Below are 18761 nucleotides of genomic sequence, written 5' to 3'. Positions count from 1 at the left end.
GCACCTCCGAAATTCTATGATGACCGTTCAGATCAACGGATACAGGACACCGTGCCTCTTCGACTCCGGGAGCACCGAGACCTTCGTACACCCAGATCTGGTAAGACGCTGTTCACTCCCTATCTTCCCTGCACGGCAAACTATCTCCCTCGCTTCGGGCTTCCACTCTGTTCACCTCCAAGGGCGCACCGTCACGACCCTAACGATCCAGGGCACCAGCTACTCAAACTTCCAGCTGTACGTGCTCCCTGAACTCTGCGCCCCACTCCTACTGGGACTCGATTTCCAGTGCAACCTGAAAAGCCTCACACTCAGCTTCGGCGGGCCCTTGCCCCCACTCACTATCTGCAGCCTCGCTACGCTAAAAATCGACCCCCCTCCACTCTTTGCCAATCTCACGCCGGACTGCAAACCCGTAGCCACTCGCAGCAGGCGGTACAGCCTGCAGGACAGGGTGTTTATCAGAACCGAGGTCCATAGGCTTCTACGTGAGGGGTTCATAGAGGCCAGTAATAGCCCCTGGAGAGGTCAGGTGGTGGTCGTCAAGACCAGGGAAAAATTCCGAATGGTAGTGGACTATAGCCAAACCATTAATCGGTTCACGCTCCTCGATGCGTATCCCCTCCCCAGAATTGCAGACATAGTAAATCAGATCGCCCACTATAAAGTCTATAAAGTCTTTTCCACGGTGGATCTGAAGTCTGCATACCACCAGCTCCCAATCCGCCCGGAAGACCGCCACTTCACGGCGTTTGAGGCCGATGGCCGCCTCTTCCACTTCCTCCGGGTTCCCTTTGGCGTCACTAATGGGGTCTCGGTGTTCAAACAAGCAATGGACCGAATGGTGGACCAGTACGGGCTGCGGGCCACGTTTCCGTACCTGGATAACGTCACCATCTGCGGCCACGACCAGCAGGACCACGACGCTGACCTCGATCGATTTCTCCGGATTGGCCAGAAACTCAACCTCACGTATAACACGGAGAAATGCGTTTTCCGCACGACCAGTCTAGCCATCCTCGGCTATGTCGTGGAGAACAGAGTCCTGGGCCCCGGACACCCTCTTCCTCATTGTCGCAGGGCCCTCAAAAGGTGCCTGGGATTCTTCTCTTATTACACCCAGTGGGTCCCTCAATATGCGGACAAAGCCCGCTCACTATTTAAGGCCACACTCTCCCCTCTATCAGATGAGGCTCGCCAGGCCTTCACTCGTATCAAGGAGGACATCGCCAAAGCCGCCATGCGGGCGGTGGATGAATCCGTCCCCTTTCAGGTAGAGAGCGATGCCTCAGAGGTCGCTCTAGCAGCCACACTAAATAAGGCAGGGAGACCAGTCGCCTTTTTCTCCCGGACCCTCTCCGCTTCGGAACTTTGACACTCCTCGGTCGAAAAGGAAGCACAAGCCATCGTGGGGGCTGTTCGTCACTGGAGGCACTACCTCGCAGGTAGGAGGTTCACCCTCATCACCGACCAAAGATCGGTTGCCTTTATGTTTGACAACTCACAAAGGGGCAAAATCAAAAACGGTAAGATCCTGCGGTGGAGGATCGAACTCTCCACCTACAAGTATGATATTATGCACCGACCGGGGAAGCTCAACGAGCCCCAGATGCTCTGTCCCACAGCACGTGCGCCAGCGCGCAAGACGACCGCCTGAAGGCTATCCACAATGACCTCTGCCACCCGGGGGTCACCCGACTCGCCCACTACGTCAAAGCCCGAAATCTGCCTTTCTCCACCGAGGAGGTGAAAGCCATCACCAGGGATTGACCCATCTGCGCGGAGTGCAAACCGCACTTCTATAGACCAGACAGGGCCCACCTGGTAAAGGCATCCCGGCCCTTTGAACGCCTCGCTATCGATTTCAAAGGGCCAATCCCCTCGACCAATAGGAATGTGTACTTCCTGAACGTCATCGACGAGTTCTCTCGCTTCCCTTTGCTACCCCGTGCCCCGATATGACCTCCCACAGTCATTAGGGCCCTGCATAGTATCTTCACTCTATTCGGGTTCCCCAGCTACGTACACAACGACAGGGGTTTGTCCTTTATGAGTGACGAGCTGCGTCAGTACCTGCATCGCCTCGAGCAGGACTACCAGCTACAACCCCAGGGGGAACGGGCAGGTGGAGAGGGAGAACGCAACAGTCTGGAAGACCGTCCTACTGACCCTCCGGTCCAGGAAGCTCCCGACCTCCCATTGGCAGGAAGTCCTCCCTGACGCGCTCCATGCTATTAGGTCCCTCCTATGTACGGCCACAAACCAGACCCACACGAGCGGTTATTTGTTTTTTCCAGGGGCACTACCAGGGGGGTTTCGCTTCCAGCATGGTTAAAGACACCGGGCCCAGTTCTCCTCCGGAAGCACGTCCGGACTCACAAGACTGACCCACTCGTAGAGAGAGTGCTCCTGCTTCATTCAAACCCACACTACGCATTTATAGAATACCCTGACGGCCGTCAGGACACTGTTTCCCTCCGGGACCTGGCGCCTGCAGGATCCAACTCCGACACTACCTCCACTGAGATACCCCTCACACTATACCCCTCCCAACCCCCTGCGCCCGGCGCCCCCATGCCTGCAGTGCCACTGCACTGTGCTCCGCGCCCCCGCGCCATTGGGTTTCCGGCGCTCCCCGTCACCAGCCAAACCAGTCGGATACGAAGCTCTGGACGAATCACCCCCTGAGTCCGCCATGGTCCCCTCGCCGACCACCACCGCCCAGCCACCAGATGAGGCTGCAACCCCGGTGCTTCGTCAATCCCAGAGGACAACTCGGCCTCCGGATCGACTTAACCTGTAAATTGTAACTTATAACTGTAACCCGCAATCGGGAAAATTGTAGACACATCACCCCCGCTGGACCCAATTTTTTTACAGGGGGTGAATGTGGTGAATCACAGTAGCGTAATTGACACTGTTATTACATATGATGTACTATGCCTGTGTAAGCTCGGCACACGAGCTGTTGCGCGGCTCTGCCCCTAGGGGGAGATATACGGGAGTTTGTACTTGGCTCCACCCTTGGCTCCGCCCATGGCTCCTCCCACCAACTGGTTGTATACAGCATGGCAGTGTGAGCCTGCCTGCCAGTTCATCTCGTCGCAGTTAGGCTCCGTTGTGAGATTATTAAAACCCACTGTTCGCTTCCAACCATGTGTCTTGTGAATTGATGGTCACATCAAGGCGTTTGGTAGTCTCCGGCACATGGGATGCGGCCACCAGCCTGCATTGACACTGCTGGCTTCTCTGGTATCTGGCCGCCTGGGCTGCCACCAGCACTGGGAGAGCCGCCTGTCCAGGACCGGCATCACCAACTATTGTGGTATCTGGAAGGGATTGGAGAAGGTGAAAGACCGACAATCAGTTATGTCTTCCATGCCAGGACCCTCAAATCCCCCAAATCGCCCCACCCTTACGTGGCCCGCCTTCTCTCAGAGTGCCATCCAGCGAGCCAGTTGTGCTGGAGAACCTCACTCAGCACACTCGCCCTCGGCCACAGCGGGCCCCAGACACCAGACCCTGGACCCAGACTCCAGAACCCAGTCCCCAGATCCCGGACCCCAGAACCCAGACCCTGGACCCAGACTCCAGAACCCAGTCCCCAGACCCCGGACCCCAGAACCCAGGACCTGGACCCAGACCCCAGACCCCTGCTGTGAACATTGGGGTAACCCTGCTCAGGTGCCCTCCCCTAATCCACCCACTCACCCTTTGGTCATGAGGATATCCCCAGTGCTTAGGCTCAGCTCTGTAAAGGGACCTCCCTGTTTATTCCGCTTATTTCCCCTTGTATTTTATTTTGCTGTTCTTATTTTGATCCGTGGATGATTAATGGATATGTGTCTTTAATTCAAGCAGAATATTCCAGAAGCTACAGGATAGTTTAAACTGGAGCTGCAGAGATTTAGACACCAGTACAAGCGATGGCTTGGGACTTGGTTTGATTGATTGGCTGGTTAGCGATGAATTGGCCCAAAAGGTTGAACTCTGCCTGGTTACAGGTGGTGATTGGATCTTATCTCATTAGTGTACTTTGCAGAGTCCCAAGGTTTCAGTTTTGGTTCTGTCAGCACGGTAAAAATATCCAGCTAACTCTCTCCAAATGCTGCAATGAGCACCATCTCTCTCTCCTGTTCTGCTGTGGGTGCTATCTCTCTCTCTCCAGGTCACTGCTGTGGGTGCTATCTCTCTCTCTCCAGGTCACTGCTGTGGGTGTTATCTCTCTCTCCGTAATGCTGCTGTGGGTGCTATCTCTCTCTCTCCAGTTCTGCTGTGAGTGCTATCTCTCTCTCCAGAAAGCCTGTGGGGCTGTATTCCTGAAACTACAGAGACCTGAATACAAACCAGGAACTGAAAGCAAGGTTTGAAGAGAAGTAGGGTGCCAATCCAGGAAAGTTGGGAGTACTGCATTTCCGTACCACAGAGAACCTGAGTAAATGGATCTACAGAGAGGACTATGACAGGCTGCAAACCAGAGACTTTAATCTGCATGCTTGCTGTGAAGAAACATGTGCTAAAACCATCATCTGAAACAAAGACACTTTTCCTTTAACTTACAATTTTTACCCCTTTGTTTATCTCTGCCTTGTGTGTTTGGAGGGTGGGGTCAAGTTAATGTGGGAGTTAGGTATCAATTAATCGTTAACCAATTGTATCTTCTGCATATTTCACAATAGTTCTTGTTATAAATAAACAGTAATTGTGTTTGCATTTACAAACCTGGTAACTGTAATTATTGGACAAACAAGGGCCAAAGACTTTGAGTATTTTTATAAGAATTATTGGTTAATTCACTTGTGTTGTGGCTCCAGGTCAGGTGGGGCTGGAATTGACCGGGCACCAGCCATGGGTGTCATAACAAATGTTTGATTGTTGGCGGCTGCTTCTGTGGCGCTGATGCTTTGAAGTTTGATTGAAATGCAATATAATAATCATTGTCTGTGACATAACGTGTGTACATATGAAAATCCTGTCGAGGGGTGGAATGTGCTCTCACAACTAACAAGGCCAATTCCTTATTATAGCCTTCAGCTGTGAAGCTAGAGGCTGCTCACAGTCAAAGGGGGTTATAGTGACCCTCAACATATAACCAAGAGCAGGGCTCTGTCCTGGAAGTGTTTGGTGGGACAGACAGGCAGCAGCTCTAGTTCCCCCTGCTATACATCTCCACAATATTTAAAGATGGCTTGAAGGCCTCACAGATGAAAAACCCTTCACCCTCACCCCCATCCCCCACCCCCTGGCGACCCCTGACCTGGAATGCAATAGCCCCCCCTCCCCCCGATCAAGCCCAACCTCCTTGAAGAGTTCCCCCCCCACCCAAGCTTTGGGACAGCAATGCCAGTGGCCTTGATCTGCTGTTTGGGAAATGGGAATGTTACTCACCTCCCCAATTCCCTCAGCAGCCACCGCCCCAGCTTCACGTTTAAAAAAGAGAGCTAAACGACGCCTGCGTCATTTCTTGCTGGGGGTGGTTAATTCCCAGGAGGCCATTGCATTCAACTTCAATCTCGCTAATGAGATGGAAATTAATGCAAATGAAGGTGAATGATATGTTTGCCATATTTTTTATTTTTCTAAATTTAAAGTATCCAATTTTTTTTCCAATTAAGGGGCAATTTAGCGTGGCCAATCCCCCAACCCTGCACATATTTGGGATGTGGGGGTGAGACCCACGCAGACACGGGGAGAATATGCAAACTCTACGTGGACAGTAATCCGGGACTGTGATCGAATCTGGGACCTCGGCGCTGTGAGGCAGCAGTGCTAACCACTGCACCACCGTGCTGCCCGATTCTCACCATATTTGGGTGTGATCCGGAACTTGCCATCGGGGGTCGGCCGGTTAGTTGGAAACTGATTTGTGCACGGCACGAATCTCGATTTTGGCCTTTCCCACTATTTAACCAACGCACCCAGATCCGCACTGAGTTCAATGCAGTGGTTAAATCACAGCCTCTGTTTTTGTGGCATTAATTGAGGGACAAATATTGACCAGGAAACTCAGCGAAGTAGTGCAATGGATAATTTACATCCATTGACGGTGCCTCAGTTTAAGGTGCCACTGAAAAGATCCCTCAACATCCCCTCGGCCTCCCCTCGGCCTCCCCTCCGCCTCCCCTCCGCCTCCCCTCCGCCTCCCCTCCGCCTCCCCTCAGTATTAAACAAGAGTGTCAGCCATGAATTTGTTCTCAAGTCCTGGAATGAGATTTGAACCTGTAAACGTCTGATTGAGGAAAGATTGCTACTCCCGGAGCTGAGACAGTCAGATCATGGGAGGACAGTCAGCTTATCAATTGAATAGAGGGCCTTTGTCAATGCTGTGAACGATGGGATAGCCATGTCCTCCACAGCACTTTGTGCTTTTCCTTTACTCTTGGTCTTCACTGGCAATGAGGTGGAATGTTGACCGGGAATAAGCAGGTGCAAAAAGGAGGAATTTGCAACCTTACTAACCTTGAGCACATAAGCATGGCCTGAAAACTCAACATCTTAGTAATGATGATGCAAATCAGGTCACATTCTGGAAAAGGAATATAAAATTACCGTCAGGTTTTGACCTCAGCAATTTCAAGACTGAAACTCATGGAGACTCCCACAGAGAGAGAGAGAGAGAGAGAGGCCTTGTGCCCTGTGGCCTCCAATTGGTTCATCAGCAAGATTCCCCATAAAAACTGCTCAATATCTGATAAACACACTGCAAATGGTGAATTAACTGGGCGGGACTGGCAGGGTCTGTGGAGAGAGAAACAGAGTTAATGTTTCGAGCACAATATGACTCTTTTATTGGACCTGATGGAAGGGAGAAACGGGATGGGTTTTCTGCTGGTGTTAGGAGTGGGCAGGAGGGTGGAACAAGAACAAAGTGGAAGATCTGGGATGGGATATAACAGATTAAATAACAATGATGTCATGAAGCAAAGGCCCAGGGTAATGGAAATCTTCATGTTTGTCTTATGCTTGATAATAATAATGATTTTATTATTTATTTGGTTACTGGAAGACAGATGTTACCTATTTCAGCTTTTTTAAACACAGAAAATGTATCTAAAATCTGCCCTAAATAATTTCACTTATATTTTCAAGATTTGGAAACAAAGACTCTGTTGGGTCAGAAAGAAGAAAACAGCCTGAGTTCTTCCGGAATCTTCAGCATTGGGAATACAAGCATCGAGTTCCAGAAACTTCCTGACAAAGAGATACTGAGAGCAAATGGTGCCCTTGCTGCAGATTTCACTGTGAAGGTTAATCATTGTTAACTTTAATAGTAGTTACACTGATTACAAGTTAAACACATTTCATTCCTACATGTTGACTTTGATCAAACTATCCGCTAACTCTTTGTATTTTAAAATTAAACATTGTAAAAAAAACATTAGACTGAGTGAACTCTGAGCTTCCATTTTGAAGATGTGTCAGTTCAGCTTTGCCATTTTATTTATAAAATTTGTCATCAAATCTGAGAGTCTATTAAATTATTCTCCTTCTCTTCCAAAGTTTATTTCAGAAAACAAGAAGCTGTAAATTCTGTTTCTCATTTTGGTTATAGTTGTGCTGATTCTCAGGTGAGATTGAGAGAGGGGTCTCAGGTGAGATTGAGAGAGGGGTCACAGGTGAGATTGAGAGAGGGGTCTCAGGTGAGATTGAGAGAGGGGTCTCAGGTGAGATTGAGAGAGGGGTCTCAGGTGAGATTGAGAGAGGGGTCACAGGTGAGATTGAGAGAGGGGTCTCAGGTGAGATTGAGAGAGGGGTCTCAGGTGAGATTGAGAGAGGGGTCTCAGGTGAGATTGAGAGAGGGGTCACAGGTGAGATTGAGAGAGGGGTCTCAGGTGAGATTGAGAGAGGGGTCTCAGGTGAGATTGAGAGAGGGGTCTCAGGTGAGATTGAGAGAGGGGTCACAGGTGAGATTGAGAGAGGGGTCTCAGGTGAGATTGAGAGAGGGGTCTCAGGTGAGATTGAGAGAGGGGTCACAGGTGAGATTGAGAGAGGGGTCACAGGTGAGATTGAGAGAGGGGTCACAGGTGAGATTGAGAGAGGGGTCACAGGTGAGATTGAGAGAGGGGTCACAGGTGAGATTGAGAGAGGGGGTCACAGTTTGAGGATGATTTTGACGTATCAGAGTTGCCCTTTCAAAATCTGTGCTAAATTTGTGTAGGAGATCGGGGGGGGGGGGGGGGGGGGGGGGGGGACAAATGGGAGGAAAGTGCAGATCACATATTTTATCCTTCTGGAATTCCATTCTTTGAGTTGGGATTACACCTTGCTGAGTAAAGTTTATAAAGAGCAAAGTTACGTGCATGACCTGCCAGAGTCAGAAGTGATTGAACTGGCAGGGTTTCACGTTTCACAGCTTTGGTCTGAATTACCAGCTTCAGAAGAAGTGATTAGAAATTCTTTCTTCAGCCCCTATTCTCGATGAGGACCATGCAAGCTGCATCTCAGCATTTTCAGGCAAGGAAATCTCCTTCTTACCTTACTGTCACAAAAACCATATCGTGTTCATATGTTTTGTAAAATCCATCTACGTAGACAGGCACATTGCGGACTGTGAAGTCCTGGGTTATGGATTGAAAGCTGGGAAGTCCAGTTCAGTGAGGTAGCTCTCCTTTGGCTAGCATAGACAGGGTGGGCATGAATGGCCCCCTTGTGTGCTGTAGATATTATGTTTCAAGGTGATTTTTTGAGATTAATTGCTGCCACAGTTTGATGCATAAATGCACCAGGATGCTGTGCAACAGATCAGAGAATAGTACAACTCAGAAAAGTCTCATTCAGACCATCGAGTCTTCAGTTTGTGTTTCCATTTCCCCTCCAGTGGAACATCTCCAGGAGACAGCAGCTATGGTCAGGTATAATCCCAAAGTATGTCAGCTGTTCACAAGGTGGAAGGTCCATTGTGGCAGGTTATCCACAATATTTGGTGTAACCGTGTGAAGCAGTTGTGTATTCAAGGAGATGAGGGCTTTTCAAATCTTCAGAAGCATTACTGAGATTTAAGAAGGTGCCTCACATGATGAGATTGTTTAAAAGCATTCAGAAAAGGAACAGGCTTTGGTTATGTTTCAAGGAAGGTGAAAGAATGATTAAATTTCTATAACTCTCCTGGATATTCTGATCTAGTTCAGCATTCTGAAGCTATTACCATTCATAGAATAATAACTGGAGCACGATTGTAGAGTGTGAATAATATCAGGCTGTAGAAAGTCATTTGAACCACACGATTGTGTTACAAGCTGACAATGCACTCCAGCTTTTGTGTACGATGAAACATAGAACCATGATTTTCTGTGCCTAATGCACTGTTGTTCCATACGCAGGTTTATTGTTCCACTTTGCCCCTCCGCGCAATACTGTTCAGTCTGTTAGCTTACAACAATTAAAGAAATATCTAGTTGGGGGGGGGGGGGGTTATACTTGTTAAAGGATATATAGGTCTTGCATTCTTTTGTATTTAATGTTGTAATTATACGTGGTAATTGAGGAGATGAAATGAATCATTTTTCTAAGCTTTCAGCAGAGTAATGTTTTTGTCTTTCAGATACAGTACGTGGGAAAGGCAGACAGCATCGTCCAGTTTTTCTTCTATCAGCCTATCATACACCAATGGAGGGAGACTGATTTCTTCCCTTGTTCTGTTACTTGTGGTGGAGGTAAATTCATTTTGTCATTAATGAATGTTCATTAAATATTTTCGTTTCCGGACAAAACTCTGCTTTGAGTAATCTAATTATAGAGAGGTTGGGTAAATGTTAATCATGTTGGAGCCAATTTTGCTGTTCTTTAGTTTAACTGTGTCATTAGGGTAACATTGGTTGACTATGAGCATTTTCTCTTTCAAATAACAAATTTGTGACAATTTTATTAATAACGGAAATACTATTTGGTAGACTGCCTCAGTGCCAAATGGCCACCCATTGCTCCACCGAATATCTCCCAAGTGATCAATTCTCAGTTTCCACATATTCAGCTGAGGGAGGAGAGTTGTTGGCAATCCTCCAGCCATAGTACTAACTGACAGGGCGGCACGTGGCACAGTGGTTAGCACTGGGACTGCAGCACTGAGGACCCTGGTTCGATCCCAGCCCTGGGTCACTGTCTGTGTGGAGCTGAGGGAGGAGAGTTGTTGGCAATCTTCCAGCCATAATACTAACTGACAATTGGATTAACTTTAAAAAGCAGAATTTTCTTGTTTTGATCACCCACATCGAGCCAGACACTAAATTCAGACCCTGTCCACTTGAACCTGCAAAATCATTTTCATTAACGTCCCTGGATTAGGGCTGAATTTGGAAGATCACAAACTGGTTGAGCAACAGCCAATCATAATCATACTCACAAAATTTAGGATGCGATCCAACGGCCACACAGCACCCGAACAGTAGCACACCGCAGCACAGTGTGGCTGATAAAAGCTGGGAGACCCCGCTCCTGGGATCGATCCGGCTCCCCCCCCGCCTTGCCAGATCGAACACAGTCTCACAAGACATTTTGGTGTAAATGGGCAGGGTCACTTTTTGGTAAATCTGAATTTGGTAGCTCAGCTCACTCTAGATTCCTGCAGATTCCGCAGACATTTGAGGTTTTGGGATTCAGCCCCTTCACCTCAGAGACCTTGGGCGAGCGCCAGTCAGCACTGCTCCCCGCCAACGGACAGACGCACTGCTCCCCGCCAACGGACAGACGCACTGCTCCCCGCCAATGGCCAGTCAGCACTGCTCCCCGCCAACGGACAGACGCAATGGCACTTGTGGGCGTCTCCCAGGGAATCGGAGCCCTTCAGCTACATGCTGTTTGGGCAGCCTGGTGCCCGGGCATTACTGCCGGAACCTGGATACCCTGGCACTTCCAGCCTGGCACCTTGGAAGTGTCAACTGGATGCCAGCCTGGCACTGCCAAGATGTTCATGTGGCATTGCCAGCTGGAAGGGGCACTGCCAGGGTGCCAAGGTTGGTATTTTCTGCACGAACGCTACTGGTTGCCCAGTGTGAATGTTGGGGGAGGGGCCGAGGACCCTCCCGTAGTGTTTGGGCCAGTGGGGAGGTCAGTGGGGAGGTCAGTGGGGAGGTCAGTGGGGAGGTCAGTGGGGAGGTCAGTGGGGAGGTCAGTGGGGAGGTCAGTGGGGAGGTCAGTGGGGAGGTCAGTGGGGAGGTCAGTGGGGAGGTCAGTGGGGCGGTCAGTGGGGAGATTCAGTGGGGAGGTCAGTGGGAGGTCAGTGGGAGGCCAGTGGGAGGTCAGTGGGAGGTCAGTGGGAGGTCAGGCATTGTTTCGGGAGCCTCAGAGATCGGGATGCCATTTAAATCTTGATCTCTCACTACAATGGGGAGTTCCGGTGAGCAGCGCTCCCCATTGTACAAAACTGTACAAAATTCCTGAGTGAGTGCGTTTACCCGCATGTTTCCCGGCACTTGCAGTGCTAAGGAACACATGGTTATTCATGTGTTCCTATTCGGGAAACATGTGGGTAAACGCACTCACTCAGGAATTTTGTTCCCTTTTGGGAGGATCATGCCCAGTATCTTTCAAACAATATCTCAGGACCACCACCTCCATCTCTGATTATGTCCCATCCCCCTGGCAGGTGTTATGATACCCTGGGTGAGTGCGCAGTCAATTCCAGCCCCACAGTTCCCAGTGTCCCAAAACAAGTGAATTAACCACTAATTTGTATAAAATATGAAGGATCTTTGGCCCCTTGACTGCTTGATAGGTTATAGCCGCCAGGTTTGTCAGTGAACACAATAACTGTTTATTTACAACAGAAACAAAGTTGAAATATGCAATAATTATAGCAGAAAAATGGCCAGCTAATCTACCACTCCCCCCTTTTACTATCCCACCCTCTACCCAAACACACAGAAGACAGACACACACAGAGGGAGGGAAAGGGGTAAATCATAGGAATGAAAATGAAATGAAAGATGAGCGTCCTTGCTTCCGATGTCAAGGTCATTGCCACGGGCTACCCTCCCAGGAGGCTTAGGGATCAAACCACAGGTGTATGGCTCGAGATGATCTTCTGGCAGCTGCCTTCAGCCAGTACTCCCAGTCAATAGGTTTTCCTCTGGAGAGGCACTTTAACTTTTATCAAACTGGACCATCACTGAAAGCAACAGCCCACAGGCCGGTTCAATTCTTACTTGTTTCCCATTCTACCAAAAGCCTTCCTGAGATAAGAAAAGAGTTACCCACACAAAATATTAAAAGGGTTTTAAACAATTGGCTCAGCCTTCAGCTGGTGGCTGGACTGTATTTCTTTGAAGTTCATTCTGGCCTTGGAGAGAGAGAGAGGTCTTTACTTTGGATCTTCCGAAAGAATCCATTAGATGAGAGAGTGATCAGAGCTGTGACTTTTGTTTTATTTGTTCATGGGAGTGGCTCAGTAGTACCACTACCGAGTGAGCTGAGCAAATCCTAAAAGACATAGCTGGCAGGCTGGGTTTGTAGAAGTTGGTGAGGGATCCACAGGAGGGTAAATCCTACGTGATGTCATCTTTATCAAAGTCCCTGTTATGGACACATCGTTCATGACCACGTTGGTCAGAGTGACCATCGTACAGTCCATGTGGAGATGATGTTTTGTCTTCACAATGAGGATATCTTCTACGACCGCATTTAACTGAGTGAAACACCAAGGAGCCTAAGTAATATTGAAATGGATAGGAATCATGGTTTTATTCATACTGGCACAATGGAAGTGAGTTGGTGTTATCGGTCCCAAGACGTTGCTGCAGGAGTTCCTCGTGGAAAGTGTCCTCGGCCCAATTATCTTCAGCTGCTTCATCAATGACCTTCCCTTCATCAAAGTCAGAAGTGGGGATATTCGCTGAGGATTTCACAATATTCTGCAACATTTGTGACTCCTTGGGTACTGAAGTAGTCCATGCCCAAGTGCACCGAGACCTGGAAAATGTTTGGACTTGGGTTGGTGCGTGGCAAGTAATATTCACACTACATAAATTCCAGACAATGACCATTTGCAACAAGACAGAATCTTCACCTTCCCTTGATATTCAAGGGTATTTCCATCGCTGAACTCCACATCATCAATCAACACCCTGGGGCTTACCGTTGACCCAAATCTGAACTGGACTAGCCACATAAAAACTGTGACTACGAAGCAGGTCAGAGGCTGGGAACCTTGTGGCAAGTTATTCACCTCCTGGCTCCCCAAATATGTCCATTATCTACAAGTCAGGAGTGTAATGGAATACTCTCCACTTACCTGGATGAGTGCAGCTCCAACAACACTTAAATCCTGAAGATATAAAACATTGCAACCATAGCACAACAAACACAGGCTGCTTTGTCCTGGATGGTGTTGAGCTTTTTAAGTATTGTTGGAGCTGCACTCATCCAGATAAATGGAGAGTATTCCATTCCATTCCTGACCTGTGGTTAGCAAAGTTGCTTCACAGCTCCAGGGTCCCAGGTTCGATGCCCATCTTGGGTCACTGTCTGGGTGGAATCTGCACATTCTCCCCATGTCTGCGTGGGTTTCCTCCGGGTGCTCCGGTTTCATCCCACAGTCCAAAGATGTGCGTGTTAGGTGGATTGGCCATGATAAATTGCCCTCAGTGTCCCAAAAGGTTGGGTGGGGTTACTGGGTTATAGAGATAGGGTGGGGCTGTGGTCTTAGGTAGGTGCTCTTTCCAAGAGCTGGTGCAGACTCAATGGGCCGAATGGCCTCCTTCTGCACTGTGAATGCTATGATTCTATGATTACTGAATCTGAATAATGTTTGTTCAGCAGATCTTTAGATCTGCTATCTGCACCATCATTGAGGGTGGGGATACTGGTGGAACCTCCTCCAGTGAGTTGTTTAATTGTCCACCACCATTCACGGCTGGATGTGGCAGAACTGCAAAACTGAGATCTGACCCGTTAGTTGTGGAATCATTTTTCTCTATCTGGATTTGAGCAGATCGAGGTCACTCTTCCCACTTATAGATGAATAATGAAGATTATATTTTGCATTATATTTTCAGCCTTAATCTCATTGTCCTTTTTTAGTAAATTTGACTGTGATTGAAACAAAGTAATGCAAAAGAATCATTGATGAAAGTGAGGTCCTCACAATAAAATGCAAATACGTTGCGGCAAACTTCAGGAAAATTAAAACAGTAAGATAATTGCAGCCCATTTCTTTTGTTTTATACATTTGGAGTACCCAATTCATTTGTTTTCCAATTAAGGGCCAATTTAGCGCGGCCAATCCACCTACCCTGCACATCTTTGTGTTGTGGGGGAGAAACCCACGCAAACACGGGGAGAACCTGCAAACTCCGCACGGACAGTGACCCAGAGCCGGGATCGAACCTGGGACCTCGGCGCCGTGAATTGCAGCGCGTTTCTGATGGTGAAAACCTTTTGTCTAGCTAGCATTCTTTTTCTCTTACTTAACTGATTATGTTTTCAAAAATGTAGAATTTGAAAGAATGTTCTTTGATGCACTAATGGATTTGCCCAAGAAGGTTTCTGCCTTGTTCATTATCCTCTAGAGATTCTCACAAGAATATTATGATTCATCATATTTCTGTAATAATGTGCATTTATATATATAGCACCATTAACACATCAAAATTTCCAAGGTGTTTGACAGGAGCCTAAGTAGACGAACAAAAATTGACACTGAAGCAAAGAAAGATACAATAGGACAGATGATTGAAAGCTTGAGAGAGAAGTGGAGAGAGAATTCCTGAGCCTGATGTCTGGGCAGCTGAAGCTTCAACTCAATCATAATTCAGAACGCAGAGAAACAAGCGGAATTATTTGGGATGAATTCCAAAGCTAATATCCATGTCTGTTTATGTGCCTGTGTTTTTATAGCCAGGAGTGAAACATCTTCCCAGGAAGGGCAGACTTAATGGAAGAGGAAAAGTTAATTTCAGAATGTTAATTGGTAGATTGTTTTGTTTTCCTACCTGTTGCATTCCAGGTTATCAGTTGACATCTGCTGAATGTTATGATCTGCGAAGTGGGCGTGTGGTGTCGGACCAGTATTGTCACTACTATCCCGAAAACATCAAGCCCAAACCCAAACTGCAGGAGTGTAACATGGACCCGTGCCCAGCCCGGTGAGTGCCACACAATCAATCAGCGTAAACAACCTACATCACCAGACTGTCACACCTTAGCTTAGAGCAAACCCTCCCACCAACTTTCCCTAAATGTCTTGTATGTTTGTGTGTAGCTAGGGGCGATGGCGGCTTCGTGGTGAGGTCACTGGATTAGTAACAGTCCCGGTTGATACTCTTGAGGATATGGGTTCAAATCTCACCATGGCAGCCCCTTTAAAGATGGTGTGTGGCAATCAGGTGCACAATCCGGTCCCCATTTCGGATCAATTCCATTTTTGCCAGAAGTGGAAGGGGCATGACTCGCACAGGAGGGAAACCCAAATTCATCCATTTAAACTCTGTGCTCAGAATTCTCAAAACAAAACTAGGCTACAAAACCATTTCAGCCTAACAGTCAGAGACCACTGTGTTAACTGGATCAAACCAATTTAAAATAAAATTGCTAATTCACTTAACGTGTCAAATTTACTCCCATAAAGTTACAGCTATGAAAAACTGTCTAATTTCTGACTATAATTATCCCAAACTATTCCTCCTGATATTCCTTCCCCTTTTTCTCTTCACTCCTCCTGTGTCCTCCCTTCTTTCCTCTTTTTCTCCCTTTTAACTGTGCACAGTACCCTAATCAGGAAGTTGACAGCTTAAAAACAAAGTAAAATTATACAGATTTATATACAAGAGTGTAAACACTTTTAGGAAAATATCATTTGGCTTAACAATCTTCCCCGTTTGGATTGATCCAAACTCCATTTGTCCCTTTTCCAACAATCCACTCAACTGGACTTGTCTTCAAGGGTTGACTAAGTTACCTCTCGAACCTCTGTGGGCAATCTGCTTCAGGGCTTTCTTTGTTAACTTATTCTACAACGTTTTGACATGTCCATTCAGGTATTTGTAATTACAGAGAGGACCATTGATGGTTTATTGATATGATTCTCCTGCTTTTTGAGGGAGAACTGTGGAGAGATGCTAAGAAGCAGTTCTTTCTCTTAGTTGCACTGGTTAGTGTTTAAGGATACAGCCTGTCACCAGATATCGGGGCGCTCATTTCACGCAGGGAGGAGATGATGAATGGAGAGGATCATTCATCCTGAATAGGACAGCGTACTTTCACAGTACTGTTGCTTCCAATGTGATCGTTATTTAGTTCCAAGCAGTAGAGTTTAGATTGAACAACATAAATGTACAGTTCATTTTTACAAAACATTCTAATGAGTGGGTTTGTGGTTTTTTTCATAAAATTTAAAATTGAAAGTTTGTTTCTGCTCATGCGATGCATTATTTTGATTATGTTGGTTTTCAGATGTTTTTTCACAAGTGTTTATGTTTCAGAGCAGTTCAGCTTTGTACTCTTTTGAAAATAATTGTACTTGCAAACATAGTTCTCAGATAAAAGACATCTCCATTATTGCTGAATGGATTTTGAAAGCAGAGGGAAGAGTAAAGATGTTGACACTAGAATTAAAAAATAGAAGCACCTTAACTGCATTTGAATCGAGCAGGCGATACCATTCAACTTGATCAGGGCTGATCGGTATCTTAACTCCAATAACCAGCAGAAGGCAATAATGTAATGGGATTTAGCAACTGGATGAATAGTCCTTGTCCAATTCCTGTTCACTCCTTCTCTCAAAACCCTTTCTTCCCGAGACAGGTGCTTTCTACAAATACAGTGGTCACTGTTGACGGAGTTATGATTACATTGCACATTTGAACGTAGCCATGAGGATATGGTCATCACTGACAGTCATTGCCCATTTATATGGGGTATTATTACAGAGAGGGAGTTCAACAAGGTTCACCAGACTTGTCCCTGGGGTGGTGGGACTGTCTTATAATGAGAGATTGGGGCAACTGGACCTCAATTCTCCGAGTTTTCTAAGAATGAGAGGTGATCTATTAAAACCTACAAATGCTTTCAGGAACAGACAGGGTAGATGGAGGTAAGGTGGTTCCCTAGGGTTGGTGAGCCTGGACCTACAGTGTAGATGAGGAGGGGTTCCCCTTGGTTGGGGAGCCTGGGACCAGACAGGGTAGCTGTAGGTAAAGTGGTTCCCTCCTTTGGGGAGCCTGGAACCAGACAGGGTAGATGGAGGTAAGGTGGTTCCCTCGGTTGGGGAGCCTGGAACCAGACAGGGTAGATATAGGTAAGATGTTTCCCTCTGTTGGGGAATCTAGAACTAGGAGACACAATTTCAAAATAAAGGTGGAGCTATTTAGGACTGAGATGAGGAGAAATCCCTTCACACAAGAGGGTTGTGAATCTTTGGAATTCTCCAACTCAGAGACTGTGGAAGCTCCGTCATTGAGTGTGTTTAAAGCAGAGATTGGTAGATTTCTGATTAATAATAATGTAAAGAGTTATGGGGTAGAGAGTGTAAAAGGCATTGAATTGTCCAATAGCCATGATGGGATTGAATGACGGAGCAGGTTCGATGGGCTGAATGTCCTATTTCTGTCCCTCTATTCCTACCTCTAATTCCCCAGAGAAGGTGTTGGTTGCTCTGATCAGTTTGGCTCACTAGGCTACATCACAAGGTAATTATAGTCGGCCATGTTGGTCTGGTCCGGAGTCACATACAGACAGAGTGGATGAGACAGTAAGTTTTCTTCCCCAAGAAGTTTATTAGATTTTTATATCATTTCAACAACTCCCCTCACGAATTCCAGCGTTTTAAAACTGAATTCAAATTCTCAGACTGACCTGGAAAATGCTTTTCACTCTACCTCGGTACACGTGACAATAAACAAATCCAATCCAATCCAATCCAATCCAAAGTATTTAAACATTTGTTCCCTGGATTAATGGCCAAAGCCTCTGAATTATTTATCCAGTATCATCGCCAATCTGCCTCTCCCTATTCTTTCACAGAAAACAATGCTTTTGAAACACAGCCTGAGAAGACAATTGCACAGAGAGGAGGTTAAACAATCAATAGGCTTAGCTTTCCAACAGGAAAGATCCCAACAGTAGGGGCAGCACGATAGCACAAGTGATTAGCACTATGGCTTCACAGCGCCAGGGTCCCAGGTTTGATTCCCCACTGGGTCACTGTCTGTGCGGAGTCTGCACGTTCTCGCCATGTCTGCATGGGTTTCCTCCGGGTGCTCCGGTTTCCTCCCACAGTCAAAGACGTGCAGGTTAGGTGGATTGGCCGTGATAAATTGCCCTTAGTGTCCAAAAAAAAGGTTGGGAGGGATTATTGGGTTACAGGGATAGGGTGGAAGTGAGGGCTTAAGTGGGTTGGTGCAGACCCGATGGGCCGAATGGCCTCCTTCTGCACTGTATGTTCTTTATAACAGGGATGAAAGCAGATAAACAAGAGATCCCATAGAATGGCAGTAGTTACATTACAACTGTAGTGATCTCTGTATGTGTATAAAGGGTTAATGTGTAATCAGTAGAATCAAATGATCACTAGACGGCAGTACTAACATGGGTATAAAAGCAAGCTTATTCTGTTCCCCAGTGACTTTTTTTAGGTGTATTGTGACGAGAGGATAGGAGGGCAGATTAGTCCAGAGTGTTAGTGTAGATAAACATAGTTACTGTGTTTAGACCTTGTTAACCTTATTGCAAGTATTAATATTAAAGTATAGAACTCACAAAATTATTGTTTTAGTTACTCAATATATCTTTTACTATTTCTGGACACCTTTGAGTCTTTCTCAGCAAGATTC

The 18761-nt window shown here is 46.9% G+C and overlaps 1 protein-coding gene across 4 annotated transcripts in view; it reads left to right on the top strand.

Moving 5' to 3' along the window:
- The window catches only part of LOC119970046 (ADAMTS-like protein 1), a 343924-nt gene that overhangs the window by 131971 nt on the left and 193192 nt on the right, over positions 1–18761 (top strand). For all 4 annotated transcript variants that reach the window (XM_038803988.1, XM_038803989.1, XM_038803991.1 and 1 more), the window contains exons 7-9: positions 7090–7247; positions 9542–9653; positions 14939–15077. In XM_038803988.1, coding sequence (XP_038659916.1) covers positions 7090–7247; positions 9542–9653; positions 14939–15077 — 409 coding nt within the window. The remainder of the gene's footprint in view (positions 1–7089; positions 7248–9541; positions 9654–14938; positions 15078–18761) is intronic.

The sequence above is a fragment of the Scyliorhinus canicula genome, chromosome 8 (genome assembly GCF_902713615.1).
Source record: "Scyliorhinus canicula chromosome 8, sScyCan1.1, whole genome shotgun sequence".
In the NCBI taxonomy this organism is placed as follows: Eukaryota; Metazoa; Chordata; class Chondrichthyes; order Carcharhiniformes; family Scyliorhinidae; genus Scyliorhinus; species Scyliorhinus canicula.
Note: the sequence above shows the minus strand (reverse complement) of the source record. Positions and strands in the feature narration are given on the sequence as shown.